The 19,997-nt window shown below is 36.7% G+C and overlaps 1 protein-coding gene across 3 annotated transcripts in view; it reads right to left on the reverse strand.

The window, feature by feature from the left end:
* Lgr1 (Leucine-rich repeat-containing G protein-coupled receptor 1) overlaps positions 1-19,997 on the reverse strand; it is a 291,303-nt gene that overhangs the window by 85,237 nt on the left and 186,069 nt on the right. For all 3 annotated transcript variants that reach the window (XM_067121367.1, XM_067121366.1, XM_067121368.1), the window contains one exon: positions 9,137-9,211. In XM_067121367.1, the coding sequence (XP_066977468.1) occupies positions 9,137-9,211 (75 nt within the window). The remainder of the gene's footprint in view (positions 1-9,136; positions 9,212-19,997) is intronic.

A 19,997-nucleotide genomic window follows, 5' to 3' on the forward strand; every position in this document is an offset into this window, starting at 1 on the left:
TTGCAGTCTCGCAGCGAAAGTTGCCCGTGTCTCTGTCATCTCTAACTTTCCGATGACAGGAAATGGTTCTTTCTGATTTATACTCCATAAAAAAAAAAATAAAAACTGCCGACGGACAATTTTACAAATCTGCAGACACTGTCAACTTTACGTCATGAAACATATCTGAACAAAGTTTTTCTTTAAGATTTTCTAAGTATATTATATTACTTAATTCTTGAAAAGTATAATATGCAACTGAGCTATTTTAATGCCAACGTAAAGTATATTTGGCAATGAATTCTTTGTAAACTGAAGGAAAGCGGAATAGTAGGTAAAGTGTATATATTTCACGTCAATATTCCCTAGTTATAGCAGAAAATAAGCAGATAGGATCATCATAATCCTACATTAACTTTGTTGCATGCACGCTTGTTGATTTATATTATGATATGCACAGAATTAATAAGTTACAAGTCAAGTTACTATTAACAATAACAACTGTAGATGATCATTCGTTCGTTACATACCGAACAACAAAAATAAGAGTCCTACATTTTGATGCTACACACCCTCGTCTCTTCGTATTACGATAATTACAAAACAAAATGTAGTTTTGGTCGTTAATCTTTTAAATGTTTAGCAGGCATAAGACCAAAACCATCCTTCCTCATTATAATCCCAAATTCTGTTGCGAGTCGCAAACTGCATCAGGAGACAAATGACATGATTCCTATAGCGATAGTAAATGATAATATAACCTGTGACTATGCTGTTGTAATAGCAAACCCTCTTACATCGGGTAGTAATATTTTATGTAATGTTTACTTTTCCAGAGGATTGTATTTGTTGCGAATTACGAAACTAAAAAAAGAATTTGGGTTTCATGAAAAACATGAGAATGCTGAAATAATTTTAGTGGAGACGAGTCACATTTCATCGCAAGTTTTGCTGTGGAAAATGCGTCGAGACTCATTTCAAGTTGAAACTTTTGCGAAATTGAGAATGAAGAAGCACACTTCAAAAATAAAATATAACGAGCATCATCATCATTCTTCTGGCTGTGACATTTGGCTGACTGACCTGGGAAGACAGTAAACTGAATATGAGTTCAGTAGGTACGTGAAAACCGATTCAGTTCCGTTCTTGAGGAGAGGTTAAGTAGCACAGGGTTACCCGGATGGAGATGGGAGGTCAAATGGAATAAGAGAAGTATGATGAAGCTGAAGTACAGAGGATAAGACAGCACTGTAAGAGCCATTTGCACATGTTGCGATGATGATGATGATGATGATGATGAAGTATGTGCTAGCAATTCAGAAACTTCTTGGAAGGTAACCCTTAGGAAGGGAGATTAGGTTTAGAGATATTATTATTGAGAATTAAAAGCCACAGTAGTGTTACAAATATTTATGTACAAAGTTTTTAACTTTGTACATAAATATTTTTAACACTACTGTGGCTTTTAATTCTCGATATTGTAGCCCCGTTACAGGGTCGTCTTGTTTCGATATTATTATTATATTATTATTATTATTATTATTATTATTATTATTATTATTATTATTTGTGACTTTGGTCAAGCAAAGTCGTCTCTCTTAGGGCAGGAGTGGATCCAATCTAAACATCTTCTGATATTATTTTCTTTCTTTTTTTCATTTCATTGTGAAACTGCTAACCCACGGCCTTGTCAGGCAGTCAGTGCCATTGATAAAAAAGAATGGAAACTGAGGAATCATTATATTATTTGGGAATCTCTTCGTTCATTGGTTTTACTCTTCTGAGATAAAAAGTAATCCTACGAGACTTTATTATTAGTGTCAACATTAAATCGTCCTCAAAACTGAAGTCGATTTGATGATGGGGTCTTGTTTTATGGAAAATGAACAGTAGATACAGTATGTATTTGCCATCAATACTTCCAGTGGTGTAGGATAAAATAAGTAGATGGGATTATTATAACCCTGCATGTAACTCTGGCGCATGCACACTTGTTGATGTATGTTGATGTTATAAGAACAGAATGAATAAGTTAAGTCAGTTTACAAGTAAAAATACTACCGTTGGTGAGTATTCGTTACATAACGCAATTTTGGTTGTAAATCACCTGAATACTTAGCAGGCATAAGACCAAAACCATCCTTCCTCATTATAATCCCAAATTCTGTTCCGAGTCACAAACTGCATCAGGGGACAAATGACGTGATTCCTGGCGATAGTAAATGACTTTACCTGCGACGATGTTGTCGTACATCGGGCAATACATATATATATTATTTTTTTCAAAGGATAATATTTACTGCAAATTCTGAAACTAGAAAAGAACTCGGGTTTTATGAAAAACACGAGAATGTTGAAATACTTTTGGGGCGACGATTCACATTCCATTTCAAGTTTTGCTGTGGCAAATACGTCCGTCAAGATTCATTTCAAGTTGAAACTTTTGCGAAATTGAGGATGAAGGGGTACAAGTAAAAAATCATAATATTGCGTGTATCATATTCTTCTGGCTGTGACATTAATTTTGGCTGGCTGAGCAGGGAAGACAGTAGAAGGAATTTGGAGTTCAGAAGGTATATTAGAAACGATTTATTTCAGTTCTTCGGGAAAGGGTAAGGAGCCCGGGGTTACCTCGATGGTGGTGGAAGGTAGGACGGGATAACGTGGTTAGGGATGATGAAGGTGAAGTACAGGGGATGAGAAAGTATGTGGCAGACCCATATGCACTTGTGGAGGACAGCCCTTAGAAGAGGGGGTCCTCCCAGATAGATTATTATTATTATTATTATTATTATTATTATTATTATTATTATTATTATTATTATTATTATTATTATATTTGTGATTGTGTTCAAGAAAAGACCTCTCTCTCTCTCTCTCAGGGCAGGAATGGCACTAACCTAAACATCTGATACCCAGAGATATTATTATTATTATTATTATTATTATTATTATTATTATTATTATTATTATTATTATTATTATTATTATATTTGTGATTGTGTTCAAGAAAAGACCTCTCTCTCAGGGCAGGAATGGCACTAACCTAAACATCTGATACCCAGAGATATTATTATTATTATTATTATTATTATTATTATTATTATTATTATTATTATTATTATTATTATTATTATTTAATAACCCTTCATCCTCTTTAGGTTATCCACAGTATAAAAAGGTCTGAACATTATTATCATTATATTACAACTAATAAGTCACACTTGTCGACTCTCACAGGAATCGTCCGAAAGAGAAGGCAGAAACTGAAACAACGCAATGAAGTCGGACAACTCAGCTAAGTTGGGAGAGACCTGAGGGAGAGAATAAAAAAAAAAGACTGCAAGAAATGCACCTGAGGGCTGTCGGACGTTGCAAAGAATATATAAAGGCTGGTTTTAGCCAAAGCCGAGAACACAAGATCGCAACGAATTCAAACACAAAACAGTCTGAGGCATCAGTTACGAATAGTATTCAGATCTGTCCAAATTTTCATTTGCCCATGTTGACAACATATCATATATATGCAGATGTCGTAACACGCAAGTTAATATATAAGAAGTGCCTGATTCACACGCAAACATTTCGAAGGAGAAAAATGTTTCGCATGAAGAAGAAATTATGTATCGAGGAAAAGGTGTATTTACCTTTACCGTTAAAGTTCTGGACAACTTCTGCACGTCTAACTTTCCTCCTCTCCTGCGTCCTAATAGAATTATAGCTAAATCTCATATTGTAAAGGTTATTCTCTACGGATCTATGTTTTCGACCAATTCATCTCTCGGCAAATCCAATGTTCTTGATCCTCTTACTTTAGCCCTCCTTCTTCATTGGATGGGTCGATATCGTACTCGGCTAGCATTCTGCTAGGCCCGCGTTCGACTCTCCGGCCGGCCAATGAAGAATTAGAGGAATTTATTTCCGGTGACAGAAATTCATTTCTCGCTATAATGTGGTTCGGATTCCACAATAAGCTGCAGGTCCCGTTGCTAAGTAACCAATTGGTTCTTAGCCACGTAAAATAAGTCTAATCCTTCGGGCCAGCCCTAGGAGAACTGTTAATCAGCTCAGTGGTCTGGTTAAACTAAGGTATACTTAACTTTTTCTAACCACCTCCGCCCTTTCCAGCTCTGTTCTCTATAGCCTCTGGCCATAATGGCCAGAATGTTCTTACATCCTTGACGGCCAGCAAAACATCAGGCCACGTTCTTATTCCTGGAAGAGTCCTGAGGGAATGACATGAGGAAATGATTCACGTGTGTGGTAATCTTTTGCCCCTGACAAATAACTCCTACACTTATTCTCCCTCTTGGAAATACGAGTTAACTCAGCCTCTCTCAAAGAAAATCTCTCCAGTCCTTTCAACCAGTGTCATGCTAATTTAACTTCTGATATTCCTAACATATTCCAAACTATACTCAGTTCCCACTTTCCCAAATATCTTGGGCTCAAACTCTTTCTCTCAGATCTACTGGACTAGATCCACTGGGACTTTCTTTCCTATATAAATGTGTGATCATCTCTTAGGGACTCTATTCGTTCTTTTCATCCATGGCATACTCCTGTCTGCTCTCACAACAAGCCGCAAACTAGATGACCATTGGAGTGGTAACGCCAGTTACCCATATTATTAAATCAATATATCAATCACATGCCATTACACACTGCCTCGACCGCCCTTTCTTCCGTCAGTTTTGATTGATCTTGATAGTATATCTACTTAGGGCATCACTGCAGATTTTTTTTTCTTTATTATTTCTAGACTATTAAACCTCTAAATACATCACAACATTTACAAATCGCTATACATTCTTAGATAAAGTTTTCCAATTTTCCAGTGGCACAAATCTTTCTTGCTTGACACACATTACTAACATAATGGGCTTTGCCTTTACCGTTGTGAATGTTTTCAGCTGCAGATGTCACTGGAATTTTAGTGGTGGCTTTAAGATCCCTTTCTCAACATTACTTCTCTTTCCCAATGTTCAGTTTCCTTAACTTGAACGTCTTTAATTGATGGTAGGCATCCATTAACCCTTGCACAAGCTTTATCGTAAGTACTTTATAACGTCACTTCAGAAGATTTAGATATGTCTTACACTGGTCCAATGAAATACACGAAAACTATACTCATTAGCCCACCAAATCTGACTGGACGTGATTTTACCCGGACGACCTTTGAGTATACTAGTACCTTCCACTGCTAGTAGAAAACAAGGTCAAAAGGCATCTTCAGATTCCTTCTAAAGGAATCTGAAGATGCCTCGTTATAAGGTATTAAGGATCTACTTCAGATATCTTACGCACTGACCTCGAAACATTTACGCCGTATTTGTGTTATGGACGAAATCCAAAAGTAACAAGGAAAAATCCGTTTTTCTTCTCGATACACAGGGGAAATTACCCGAGGGAAACTTGGTAACATTGTTAAACTACGGTAAAGTTAACTTATTTACTTCCTTCTCCACAGACTGGCTTTGTGAGTGGGACAGTCTTTGAGTAGGTATGTACTGTACAGCACTGATGTACTTTATATTACACAGATATCGTTTAGTTCTACCTGTTAAACCTTAGTTCCTTCGTTCTGAAACCGCTCCCTTTACTATAAAACTGTAAGAAGTTCGTTCAAACTTCTACAATTTTGCCGGCTGGTAGAGCATGGTCTCAGGAATATGTCAAAACTAGTTTTTAAGAAAAGACTACTAGACCATTATTTTAGTGTATAATAACGATTATTATTAACCATTAGGTAGCAGTTAACTTAATGACGTCTCTGTACATCTGTGGCAGAAGTTAGGAGAAAATGACTGCACCAAAACAAACGTCTAGTCGATCTCTCAGGCTTTCACTGGTAAGTCTACGTTGCCATAACAAATTAGATCATTTTCCTTTGGTTCCTAAAGGTACAAAATTATTCAGTTATATTTCATCGATATTCCTCCATCAATTAAAATCTTTTATTTCTCTTAGCATTTCTTTCACACTTCACTGCTTTTATTCTCTCTCACTATCGTGAATGGATAAACTTCTATTATTGCTACACACTTTTCACGTCACACTTTTGACGGCAAAAGTCCGAATCGAATCGCCCACGCCAAAAATTCCGGATAAACTGTTCCGGCACTTATTCAGCATATCCAGAACAGTGGTGGAAATCCCTTTTACGGCAGTCGTCGCTGACAAAGCGATGGTTTACTTTTCGTTAGATAAGAGATTGGAGGATTATTTTTTATTCCTTTCCCTCTACTGCCTCCAATTTAAATCTGAAAATTCCGGACACATTTCTTATCTTTCGCTGCTGCTTGGCTTTATTCATCTTCGTTTTATTTCCTTTCATTTGTGTATTCATTACAAAATTTATTTTATTAAGTACTACTGTAAGATATTTCAGGAGTTCAGTGTTCATTAAAAATAAGAACATTAACCGTACGTATAGATGAGACATTCACAAATTATTTTATATCATTTTCAATGTAACTTTTTCCTTGATGGAGGTCATTAAGTTACATGTTCTCGGATGCTGGAGAATAGTGTTCGAGAACCTGTCAGCAATCAATAACAAATTAACTATCCTTCTGGGAAAATTGACTCTCGTAGGAAATTTCAAACAATTACGATGCACGTAGCACAATATCCATACCCCATGCTCTTTAATGGTATGTAGAAGAGTATCCCTAATGTCACAAAGCAAGCAATGGTCTATGGAAAAAGTAATTTGTTAGTTTTGCAACTAGTTTCGAAGGTCCAAAAGAAGGCGGGCTTGTTGGGATCAGGTTCCTTCATCCCAGTACATTCCCTCTGACTGATTCACGATTTTTTTCTCTTCTTTACATTAAGCGGCGTGTGTGTCTTCCACCAACCTCAGGAGAAAGCTACTTCAGCATTTCCGTTTTTCTTTAGCTATCATTCCAAAACCACGTGATTCTAAGAAGAGGGATATATGTTGACAACCTACACTTGTCTTCGGAATATCAAGGTTTTTTGGTATTACAGCAAATACCGTTGCATTTAGACCTCCCTTCTTGCTTCGTAACCCCTCGAACGTGCTGCTTTCGTCTTTTTTACAAAAGAGGGGACAGACATAGCTTGTACCGTCAATAGCTCAAGGGTAGGATATCAGATGTAATTTTCATTCCTGTTATATGGAAATCACCCGTATTATTCACTGTTATTTCATCAAGTTTAACTCGAGGATCCGCTGATGCTTCTGGCCGATGTTTTACGGTGATGATTGCAGTATACTTAGTACACCTGTGATAGGTCAGTCCACTACACACTGCCGAAAATGACGTGCTAAATCTTTCCAACCAGTCACTTGTTCGAATACGAAAAGGAAGAGAATGTCACTGCAAGTACCTCGCAATATTCTGGCAGATTATCTTCCCTAAACTACGACAGTGACGACCCGTCTACCAAAGTTCGACATTGTTCTCGAGAGCGTTTGAAAATTCTATCCACGTAGTTATGCCCCGAAATTCGAGGGTAACTACAAAAGTTTCACGATCTCCATAACTTTCCTCTGACAAAGTGATGCCTTTAGCCTGTAGAGACTAGTCTCCGGCCGTTGTAGAGCCTCCAGCGTTGCGTGGGCGCTCACTGACACGACCCCTTAAATTTCTCTACGTTGGAAGAGTGAGTAAATATTTTATGGTGGACCACCGTCCCTTCCGCAATCATCTTAAATTTATAGAGGAGGTCAGAATTACTTGTGGTCCTACTAGCATTTTCCGTTACGTTTATCTCTTTTTCTCAAAAATAATCACAGCAAAATAAACGATGCAAAAGACAGAAAGAAAGCTGAATGCGAAAGAGAAAACTACAGTTCTGCACCGAGAAAGCTGAGGAATAATATCAAAACCCATTTAACACTTAAACTAAGCAAAAGACAGAACAAGGTAGCGAGTACGATCTTACAGTGCCGAAACGAGAAATGGAGCCAAAACACATTTTAATATTGCAGTTCACCAACATCTGTATTCTTATATAAGCTCTGAACTTACCGAATACCATTAATCACCAGTATCCAAAATAATAATAATAATAATAATAACAATAATAATAATAATGGAATATACAGGTTAGGCCAAAGGCCAAGCACTGGGACCTATGAGGTTATTCAGCGCTGGAAAGGAAATTGAGGGTAGGTAGGTTTGAAAGGTGTAATAGGAGGAAAGCCTCGCAGTTGCACCATGAAATAATTGTTAGGAGAGAGTGGATAGCAAGATGGAAGAGAGATAATATGAATGGATTCACAGTAAAAGGAATGAAAGGGGTTGCAGCTAGGGGCCGAAGGGACGTTGCAAAGAACCTTTAGCGATGCCTACAGTGCACCCTGCTAGGTGCACTGACGGCGCTACCCCCCTTAATAATAATAATAATAATAATAATAATAATAATAATAATAATAATAATAATAATAATAATAATAATAATAAGAGAACAAAACAAATTATTATCTAGCCAAATTGTACAATTATCAATATTCTTTTTCACTTCAGGTATAAGGAAACTAAAAATATTTTGACTCCATCAATGAGATTCGTGTTGATATACGAGGCAAAATAAAGAATAAACGAATAAACTTAATTATATTAGATCTGAAAAACTATAAGGAATGAAACTGGAAAATAGTATCCAAAGGCCTATTTGACAACCTAAGCCTTTGCCTAAAGAGACGAGTCACAAAAATAGCAAAGAATAAGTGAACATGTTTAATTATATGTATAGACACACGCGCCTAAAGAAACGCTTGTGTAACGAGGTCAAATAAATATTTTTTGGTCGACAGATAACTAAGGATTATACATGGCTGAGTGTTTTAACTTGTTTTACACGGGTATTAATAAAGTTCTGTTGCTAATTAATAAGCCATAAATAATGAGTAACTCGTGTCACATGTAAAACATTGTGAGGTGTCGGGAAATAATCTTCTGGCGTACAAAGAATCTCTGGACATACATGTATACAAAGTGTGTGTGTGAGTGTGTGCTCAAGATGGCAAAACTGTTTGGACAATCTGTTGTAATGTGAGACTAAAGAAATGCTTTGTCGAAAAAATAAATCGCTCAATGCCGGTTAATCGTGTAAAAATAAAAGACTATAAAGTAAGAAATAGCTTGAGAAGGAGGAAAACGTAATAATGTACATAATAACATACATTGAACGTAGTTTAAGAAGCCCACTGAAGCATCCGGCTTCGATTTGGTGAAAATCTTGAACGTTGTGAAGAACTCTGGAAAAGAAAGAATCAGTACATTAGCGTTTTTGTATTAGCTGTAATGGAACGTACGAGTATTCTTTGAAAAAATATATCTGCAAGTGAAACCGTATCATTATATACAAATGCAACATGATTAAATTTGTATACAAGCAAATGAGTGTCGCAAACACAAACATTTTACAAATACTAGTGCATCCATGCCGTCGAAAATGACTCTAATTAAATGGCTGCACAACTGCATAGTACTTAAAATACATCAAGAACATCATTTTCATTCATGTACATCGCGGGTACTTGTTGAATTTCAGTGCTTCCTAAATATAAATCAATGCGGTTTAAAAACAGCGACTGTTAAACATGATCCATGATTCTTGGTCCCATGCTCAAAATGAAAAAAATTACCTAAATACTATACGAAAATATTCTTTGATATACACATACTGTGGACGCCGCATATAGCAAAAAAAAAAAATGACGACAATACCCTCTATTACGGAATGACTGACACAAATAGCAATAATCTACATGTCATTGGAAAGGCAATTAGCTGTCGTTTTGTCCAGCATAAAAAAGTGTTAGTACCTCAAATACTTTATTTTATTTCTGGTGGATATTTTTGGCAGCAAAGAATAGGCATTTTGGTGGGGGCTGACTTCAACTCGTCATTTGGGCCTTTTTTTTTTAACTGTTATCTTTTGTGAAATATTTCGGTATCTTTTTTGAAATATTTCAGTAAGATAAAACTAGTCAGAATTAAAATAAAACCAAAATCAAGGCCTCTGCATAGAAACTAACATTACATCAACGGATCATGAAAATATACAATAAAGATTTTGATAGAGAATCATTAATCTTTCTCATGTATTTCCTTAGGTTTTAAAGCTCAGTAGCAGGAATAAAGGGCAAAACTCCACATCACTGGGGAGGTAATCCATCTTAGTTCTGTTCCGTCTTTCAGTATCGTTTTTACTTTATCTTGGCGAATATTTTTTTTTTTTTTTTTGCAGCACAGTATTGATTTTTTGTGGCTAAGTTCAATACATTACTCTGACCTTTTGTTTTTATATATATATATATTTTTTGAACTTACAGCAAAAAATCACAACCATTCATCTTTAAAGAGATACCAATATCAATGTCCCATCACAAAAACTAACTTTAAACAGAATGATCAAAGAGAAATATTGTTGCGAAAAATGGGGTCAGCGAGCGCTGGATGGTTCAGCCTCAGTAGCAGTGTTCCACACAAAAAATTGTAAGGATACCCATCGCATCATATACATATATATATATATGTATGTAGGTATGTATATATAATGTATAAACACATCTTGAGACGATTTATGACAAAAAAGATGTATACACGCACTGTGGAAGGTACTGAAGGCGCGCAGTACAGAGCGGATGTTACTGGGGCAAATCATCTTCAAATTTCACTTCAAAGAAAAAATCGCAAGCTCATTCTTTAGCCTCCACAGCCTCTATTTACTTACATCAATTCATTCTTTGTGTCCCTAAGAATATTCCCGTGAAAACTTTCTGAAGATTTTGTACGAGATAACATGAGTTGGACAGAGCAACTAAAAATCGTTGGGAAGTTTTCTCTATAACTGGATGGCGTACAAGCTGCAATTGTTTATCACATTTGCACAGATAAATATAAACGTATGACTTTCCTACCTCTCACACTCTCATCATTTGCTGCTATTCACAAGGGCTACCCATCGTAAAATTTTCGTAAAAACCTATGTATTTCTTTTATAGTAATCCTGCTCACAAATAAATAAGCAATCTAACAAAAGAAACAAAACTAACCAAAATAATAACAGCCTTGTTGAAGGTAAAAAAAAAAAGGACAAATTGCGAAATTCTTTTTGAATATTATCTTCTTGTTCACCTTACTCTTATTACAGGGGATACACTTGTATTTCTTCGACTGAATAGTATCTCTCATAGATGTTGTGCCGTTTAGGAAAACGATTGATTTCATAATTTTATTGGTTTTGTTTTAATGTGTTGGTTTTAATTTCTCTTAAAGTATTAGGACGAGAATATATGCTTTTGTTACCCACCCCCACCCGCCACTCCAAGGAGGTTGTGTTTCTTGTTGATTTGTTTGTTTGTCTGTCTGCTAGCAGGATTACACAAACGACGTCCCCTGTCTATTTTTACGTAAATTCCTCCAAAATTGAGCCTCATGACTAGCTACGCGTCTTTAAATTTTGGGAGAGATAGGAACGTAACTTTTGGGGAAAAATGACCCTGGGGACGCAGGTTGCTCTGCTTTCTGTTACCTATGCCAGGCTTAAGAAACCAAAACACCTTACGCACCTTTGGAGTAGATTTTGATGACCAAATTTAATTATTACTTATGCAAAAAAAATATCTTCTTAGTCTGTAATATTTCAGCTCAATCACTCCCTACAGCTAACCTCTTCTCAACGATAAAAAAATCTGTGTTCGTAGTGGAGGTTTGACGCTGGTGAAGGTATACGTTCTCTGTTCTTTTTTTTTCAACTTAACGTATTCATTCATTTCAGTCAAACATTCAGTTATCCTAAATACATTTAATCGGAAACTGCATTTCACAATTGACTGATAAGGGAAATTTAGGCTGTCCAGTCAAGCACTGGGGAAACTTCGGCCATTCAACGCTTAAGACAGTGAAAAGAGGAAGTTAGTTTGGTTAAAGAGAAAGATGCAGAGATCAAGAAAATACTGGAAATTAAGTACAAGGGTCTTCAGATGGAATTGGGATGAAATCCACAGTTCTACTAAGGTATAAAAGTTCGTGTGGTTGGACAGCAAAAGTGAATAAAGGAAGAGGAAATTACGTAAAATAAAAAGCTGAAAAGTGAATACAACTAGGGGCCGAAGGGACGACACAAACATCCTTCAGTTAGACCCACAATGCACCACGCCAGGTGCACTGACGCAGTATCCCCTAAAGGGACGGTTATATTATGTATGCACTTGCACTTGATTCAAGACTATTCTTGTTACTGTTGTTGTATATATATATATATATATATATATATATATATATATATATATATATATATATATGTATACCTGCATGTGTATACACACACACACATACACACACACACACACACATATATATATATATATATATATATATATATATATATATATATTGACATATATAAGAGAGAGAGAGAGAGAGAGAGAGAGAGAGAGAGAGAGAGAGAGAGAGAGAGAGAGAATATTATCATCTCAGCCTTGCCTAGCTCGCTTCCCGTGTTGTCACTCAATGTATGTCACCAAACACAGATGATCATTAATATCTCTAAAACGATTCAATTGCAGCATACACAAATACAGACGAAATGAAAACCGAATTTCTATCAAATTCCTGCCTCCAACGAGAGAGAGAGAGAGAGAGAGAGAGAGAGAGAGAGAGAGAGAGAGAGAGAGTGTTCGTGGATGGTCTTTAAATATTCATTATGATCCTCCCTCATTCGTCTTTTTTCATCATTTTTTGCCTCCTTTTTTTCACCGGACGCTAATTATCAGATCCGTATACGTTTATTTATTTGATTTTTGTTTAGACTGTACTCTTCCTTCCTGATATAATAACCAGGCCGCGTTTCTTTCATTCATTAACGTTAAGCATCTTGAGAACCCCAAGCGTCCATAATTTCTAAGAGGGTAAGACTGTTATTCAATAGGAACATAATTTAAGAAATACAGATTAGGGATTCAGTTCACTCCCACACGAGGAAATGTTCCCTCCACAAGATAAGCGCGTGGAGAGACTTCAGAATCGATTTTTCTTTATGTAATGGGAAGCCACACCTACAGAGTTTCGCAGTTCCAGCCTCGAGATACGAAGAGATGGGAAGTTGCAAATATGACACTACTCGTGATGTTTCGCCATTCCATTTCTTTGTATCTGTCTTCTGATTCCTTGAAGAGTATAATATCATTATGCTAAAATGTTCGCCATAATTTCAAAACGCTCCATTTTTTTTTTATTATTGTTTAAATGGCCCGTTATTTCCATTTTCTGCCTAATTTTTCGGTTAACGCTCGAAAAAGTTCCCCTTTTCCCTGAGATAATTGTTCAGTTTATGTATTTTTTATGCTTACAATTATAACACTTCTTTTTTTCAAGGAATTAGTTATTAGGTAGCTCTTCCAAAGACACATAAGTTCGCATCAAAGTATTCTTTGTAGACAGGAACAGTAAAAACTACGAGTTACAGACATTTTGATCACAATTTTTTTATCTCCATTTCAGGTGTTGGTACGGAAGCTAATCTTGCCCTGGCCACTTCAGGAGGTCACATCTATCATGGGTTACCTGCTTTTATTCCAAAGTGTGGTTTGCAGTGAAAATTTCCAGATACTAGAGCAATTACCTTGTGGAATCAACTCCACAATACCATTATATTCACACCGGGCTTACTTGTTCACGCAAGATAAGATGTAAAATTACATTGTAATTATTTACTTGCTTTATTTGAGACGCCTGATCTAGGAGTTTGCCCTTTTACTGCTCTTTCTGATAACCACTGCCAGTCCTCTGGGCAGATCTACTCAAACAGCCTGGGAAAAATTCCGTACTCAATAAGAGAGCTGAAACTGTGCAACATTGTCCTGCACCTGTCACTAGGTAGATCTCTATCTTGAGACATATTTATTTGCTTTGATTCCTTCAAATGCTATACCGGTAAGAACATGCTCAGCACTTTCGTTTTGGTACGATACCAACCTTAGTGCAATTAATTTATGTATAATTATGATTAGCCTTTCTTGTGAGCATTTTTTATTAGGTACAATCCTTCAGCAACCTGCGTTGGTAGTATTTCTTTAGCCCAGTTTCATGCTGTACATCGGTACTAAAAGTCTATGAAAAGTAGTGTAACAATTATTTAAGATTACCCCTTGTGCCCATGCAAAGAAACCCCGCTTGTCCCATCTGATGTACGTTAACAGCAACGTCATAACACCAGACTGTGATCCGATTATGACGGGTTTTTTATAGATAATGAATAAATGGCATCATGGAAGTGGCTACACTGCTCTACGATTCGTGCGTGTCACTGTGCATGACGAATTTAAAACTCAGCTTATACATAGGTTTATTTTACTGGTAAATTTGGAGAAGCTAGTGCTCTGAGAGCAACAAACTTAGAAGGCACTTGCAAGGAAAGTACATTTCGCTTGTGAATAGTGAACCGAGTTGCTCTGAGGGGAAAGAACATGAACTGAAATACAGAAAATTTATAATCACGCAATGCAGCATCATACTCGTTGCTCCATAAAGTGCAGCTGCAAGGATCGGAAATTGAAAAAATAAAGCAAAAAACAATAAAAGCAGAAAGCGAAATTACAAAGGGAATTAAGATTACAACATTATATGAAGGGATCTTCATTAGGTTTCATTATTAAACGACAGGAAATAAAGAAGATTACTGTATTAAATAACAAGTAATTTAGAAGATTCCTTTGTTAAGTGACAACAATCCCAAGAATGAAGAACGTATCATCAGGTACAGCCTGAACAAAAATAAGTATATACTGTAACGGTTTTCCTAAGAAAAGGCTCAGTGAATTCTGCGTCTCAATGTGTGATGTGGTGGTGCATAGCAGTGCTGGAAGCCCTGGCATAGTTTCACTGCTGAAGGGAAAATGGGAAGCTGTAGGGTGACTGTTCAGTCTCCTCTACCGTGAAAATCTTGTTTCTCATTAAGATAGTGTGAGAGTGAGGTTTAAGCGAAAGCGCAGGTCAGGTTACAATGATTTATTCATCTTGTTTAAGATTAGGCCAGCCAATTGCTGGCACGGGCTCTTGCTCCTGGAGCAGCCCGTAAAAATTTATTCATCTAAAATTCTCACAAGTCAAAAACCCTTGCGGGCCGTAACGTAGTCCCAACCTTTGACAGGTAGGGAAAAGGGATTAACTATAGGCCTCTGTGTTTCTTCACAGAGGCAAACATACAATTATACAAGTGTAAAACATATGGCTGTGAAATATATGTACAAAGCTGAATGAATGGTATTCTGATACATAGGCTGGTACAAAATCAAGATGGTGACTATGACGTCGGAAAAATTCGCTGAAAACATCGTCTAAAGATTTTGTGCTTTCTTCTGACCTCCGAGGTGCGCTGTGAGTCATCGTCGGGTAGGCCGTGTGGTTGAACACGTGTGCCTACAACAGCACCTTGACAAGCGAACTGCGACACAAATGAGAATTCAGATAACTATCAATTTACTTGAAACCAGATAAAATAAACCACTCAGGTTAATGAAGTGACTTTAATGAAGTAAGCATTGTGGGAACAAGAAAAGTTTTTCATCGAAAATAAATCAACAAGCCGTCTAAAAACTCTCTGATTCAAGGTGGATTAAGCACGTTGCTTATCTTGCAGATATTTATTCTAATGCTGTCAAAGCAGGGTCAACCCTGGCAGGGTTGGCAGGGAATCTGACATCGCCTAAAATGAAAGGTGCGATTTAAAAGCATAAAATTCATGATGCAAAAAACTGAATTTCCCGTAACTGAATGTATTCCTAGAGGCATCATTCTCGAACACGCTGAACTTGAGCACTGCATTCGAGAGAAACTGAGAAACGCTACTGGACACGATCCCCTTTTAGCACGGAACTAGAGGACCAAATGAAATCGCAAATGTTAACGAAAAATAGGAGAAGCTCGTTGGGATTCAGAATGACGAAAGGCGCCATTACGCTTGGCGAAAGCTAAAGGAACCATGGCGTTTATTCTTGACGAAAGTTCACAGGGAAATGTCGAATAGTCCTCATCCCCAGGACGAGCTAAGATGAAGCCTCGTCCTCTGCTTCCCCACAACGAAATAATCTGGATTTGAAGGATTCGTTAAGACCATAAAATGTCGTGGCCCTCAGCGATGAAATTACGAAGTAATTAAAATTAATGGTTCCTGTTAACTACTCTGACACTCCCAAAGCTCTCTCTCTCTCTCTCTCTCTCTCTCTCTCTCTCTCTCTCTCTCTCTCTCTCTCTCTCTCTCTCTTAATATGGATGCAGGAGTATTTTTACATTGTCCTTTACATTGATAAAAGTTATATTGTCTAAAATTTATTTCATACTATATTGTTAACAAATGTATTATAATTTACAAGTTTTCAAAACTTGGAGACAGTTATAACGACCTGAAGAGAAACGTGACACCCAAACCAAATTTCGGGTAGCGGGTAGAAGAGGGCTAGGAACCACTGAATTAAACAAACTTTGTTTGGCAACAATTATGAAAATATGTGATTACCATGAAAGGAAAAGAGGCCGAAAAAACTCAAACAAGAAAAACTATGAACTGTACAAGTTTCTGGCGGATGATCATATCATCAATAAAAACAACAACTTGAGGATAAAACGCTCGACAGAAATTCATAATAACAAACAGGGCTCTAATGGTAAAGTCGTGCCACTAACATAATCGTGCCAATGCCACGATTGCGGCAGTTCCACTCCTATTTTCGTGTGAATATGTGGATATTTTATGAGATGGTGTATAGGGGCATCCGCATAAAGAAACGGGTTCCGTTTATTTTAATCATGGTGCATCAATATAATTGCGCTATTTCTACTTAGGGGAGAAAACCGAAAACATGTAAAACTTATTTTGAGACCTGCGTCTTGTCTGACTGCTTTTCTTTCTTTCTTTCTTTCTTTTTGAGAATTTCCTTAATCACCTATAACCGTATTCAAAGTTGGCTCTTCGATTTAATATTTATGGCTAATTTCAGTTTACTACTGGTTGCATAAAGTTATTCTCAACAGTTTTGAGGTATGGACAATCTGAAACTAATGTTTAATTTTCCCACAATTCAATTATCAATATTCTGTTAGTTTTTCGACAGGAATCATAAATTCAATTTCAGCGGATTGATTTGTTTGATATTGTTCTAGTGTTTGTGATTAATCAATTTATTTACTTATTTTACATATGAAGTATCTGAAAGCTGCCCAGCGTGGCTTAAAGCATAAATCTCCTTTGTCCTGTTATTTACCCTCTTCCGTGCATCAACATCATCATTCAAAGTATAATTTTGTGGCCCCTCCCCTCGCTCTGTCCATCAAGCAGGCTCATTTTATTTCTCAATATGATATCTAGTTTTCTTGAATAACCAACAATGTGCAGCCACGCCTCTAATTCTTTCTGGAGTTTTTATATATTCTCACATCTGACTGCGACCCACAACATACACCGTTTTCTCCTCTTACGACTCACCTATCATACATTTTTTTCACTCTCTTATACCACAGTCACGCAACATCTAAAACACACAAATGTAGCATTTTCGTTTTTTTTTTTTTTTGTATAAACATTAATCAAAGCACTTTGAAGCGCCCCCAAAAATTTATTCAGTTTCCATTAACGAACTGTAATAGGTAAAAAAAATTCACATTCTCTAGGAACAGAGTTTGATTCAGTGACATTTTCGAGATATCATTCAACAGGAGACGTCTAGAAACTATCTGTGAATTACCCTACATTTCTCGAAACTGATGATTTTCCGTTATGTGCAACAGATGGTATAGGATACAAAATTACTTCTTGTTAATAAGACTGGGAGATAGATTAACAAGGACTTCCTCATTCGAGGCTAAAACCTGAAAGGATACCAAATTTTGTTACTTTAGTAAGTAAACAAGTAGAAAAATAAGAAAGAATATTTCGGCACTATAGGAACCCCCTGATCATGCTTCAGACGGCCAACATGGAAACCACCAGCAAGAACACGTGCATTCTCCCATTAGAGGTAATTATGACCCACATTCGCGAGGGCTCTAGATTAAAGGCTGGTAAATATAAAAACTAGTCGATACGTAGGCGGCCATCAGTTCCCTGGACCCTCTAATTAAGGAATTCATTCTGTTTCCCTATTTTTATCCCAACGCACAGTGGCCACAGGCTTAAGGCAAAGCTTCGAAGATAAGAAACTTTGTTTCAAAGTCGTTCAGGTCACCAAAATGGCTGTTTCGTCAGCCTTTTAAACATTTCCAGGACTCCGTCTAAATAATCAGCGCTATCGAAAGTCGGTTCATTCCCATAAATCAAAGAGAACATCAGAATATGACAATCCCCTGCATAATGAGAATCTGCGAATATGTCTCATTTGCATGATTTGTCCGGTGGCTTGTTTCCATTTGCCTAAAATTCAAATGCAAGAAAAATAGTGGACGTTGTATTCGGTAAATGACTGATAGGAACAAATTTAAGAAGCAGACATAACCGCACAAAATATCTAGCGGCTAAAATAAAGGAATGCTGACGAGAAATTACAATAAATCTATTGTCAGTGTAACAAACTACACCAATAGCTTGATTTCCGCTGTTATATCAAAAGAGTTTCCATATGAACACTTACTAACTTTCCGATCTCTCCTTCTACTGAACTTTGGAGGAGGCACCAGCGAACGAAGCCCCAAATATTTTTGTTTTCTAGTGCGAAGGCCAACGAGACGAGGGAATCTAAAGCTCTTTTGTAGACCAGACCCGCAGAAAACAAAGATAACGGAAAAGGAAGGAGGAAGGGTGGGGCGTAACCACACATGAAGCAGTGGACTCTCTTTGAGGGAGGAAAGGTAATGCCTCTTCTAGAACTGCCTTGTTTCTTATGGTAGCCCTTGTCTATGTCTACAGCCTTTTCTGAATAGTTCAGCATTTCCCCGTCATAAATTCATCCGCTTCCTTAAACTTGACAACAGTAATTACATTTGACCTTTTAGCCACATAACATTTCCCATCTCTTGCGGCTTCCAGTACCAGGCTAAAGTTAAGTATACCTTAGTTTAACCAGACCACTGGGCTCATTAACAGCTCTCCTAGGGCTGGCCCGATGGATAAGACTTATTTAACGTGGCTAAAGGGTATATACTTGAAATATCCTAGGAATCAAGTACCCTTTTGCTTAGCAGCAGCATCGGTTTAATTCATGACCTATCATTTTCTGGCATACCTACGAGAGCCTTCCGCGCTTCCTAATGGACCTACTGTACATCATATTCTTCTAGCAGAGAGACCACTTTCCTGAGCTGTCATTTTCAGGTAATTCTCTCTCAGTACTTTCAATATTCCTTAACCTCATCTATTCTCTCCCTAATATTCATTATTGTTAGGTCTCTAGAGGTCTTTTTTTTAGAAGCTAGGGATGCATGTAGACTGCGCTGCATACTCGCACAGTTCCTTAAGGAATCTTTATATTAACTGGACCTTGTGCTACGTCACCTGAATTTACTTTTGCTCATGGATATATGCACTAGCACTAGCGGATCCTGGGGGGGGAGGGCGCACCTGGGCACGTGCCCTCCCCCCACATGAAAAATATTGACATAATAATTTTGAACAGTTTGGTTATAACATAAATGATAAATATAAAAATGGAAAAAAATCTATCATGGAAATAACAATAAAATTTTGAGAAAGAATAATAACAACAATAATATTAATAACAACAATAATCTTAATGATAATAATAATGGATTTGGTATTCCTGACAGAACAGGTGATTGCTGTCTGTTTTATATATATATATATATATATATATATATATATATATATATATATATATATATATATATATATATATATATTATATATATATATATATATATATATATATTATATATATATATATACATATATAATTTTATATATATAATATGAAAATTGGTGGGGCCCCAAATTTTTCTGGATCCGCTAGTGTGCACTAGTTCAGCCTGTCCTGTCCGAAAGTTATCATTATACTCATCCAGATTCCCGACAGTATCAACTTTAGTTAT

This window comes from Macrobrachium rosenbergii, chromosome 19, assembly GCF_040412425.1.
Source record: "Macrobrachium rosenbergii isolate ZJJX-2024 chromosome 19, ASM4041242v1, whole genome shotgun sequence".
Taxonomy (NCBI): domain Eukaryota; kingdom Metazoa; phylum Arthropoda; class Malacostraca; order Decapoda; family Palaemonidae; genus Macrobrachium; species Macrobrachium rosenbergii.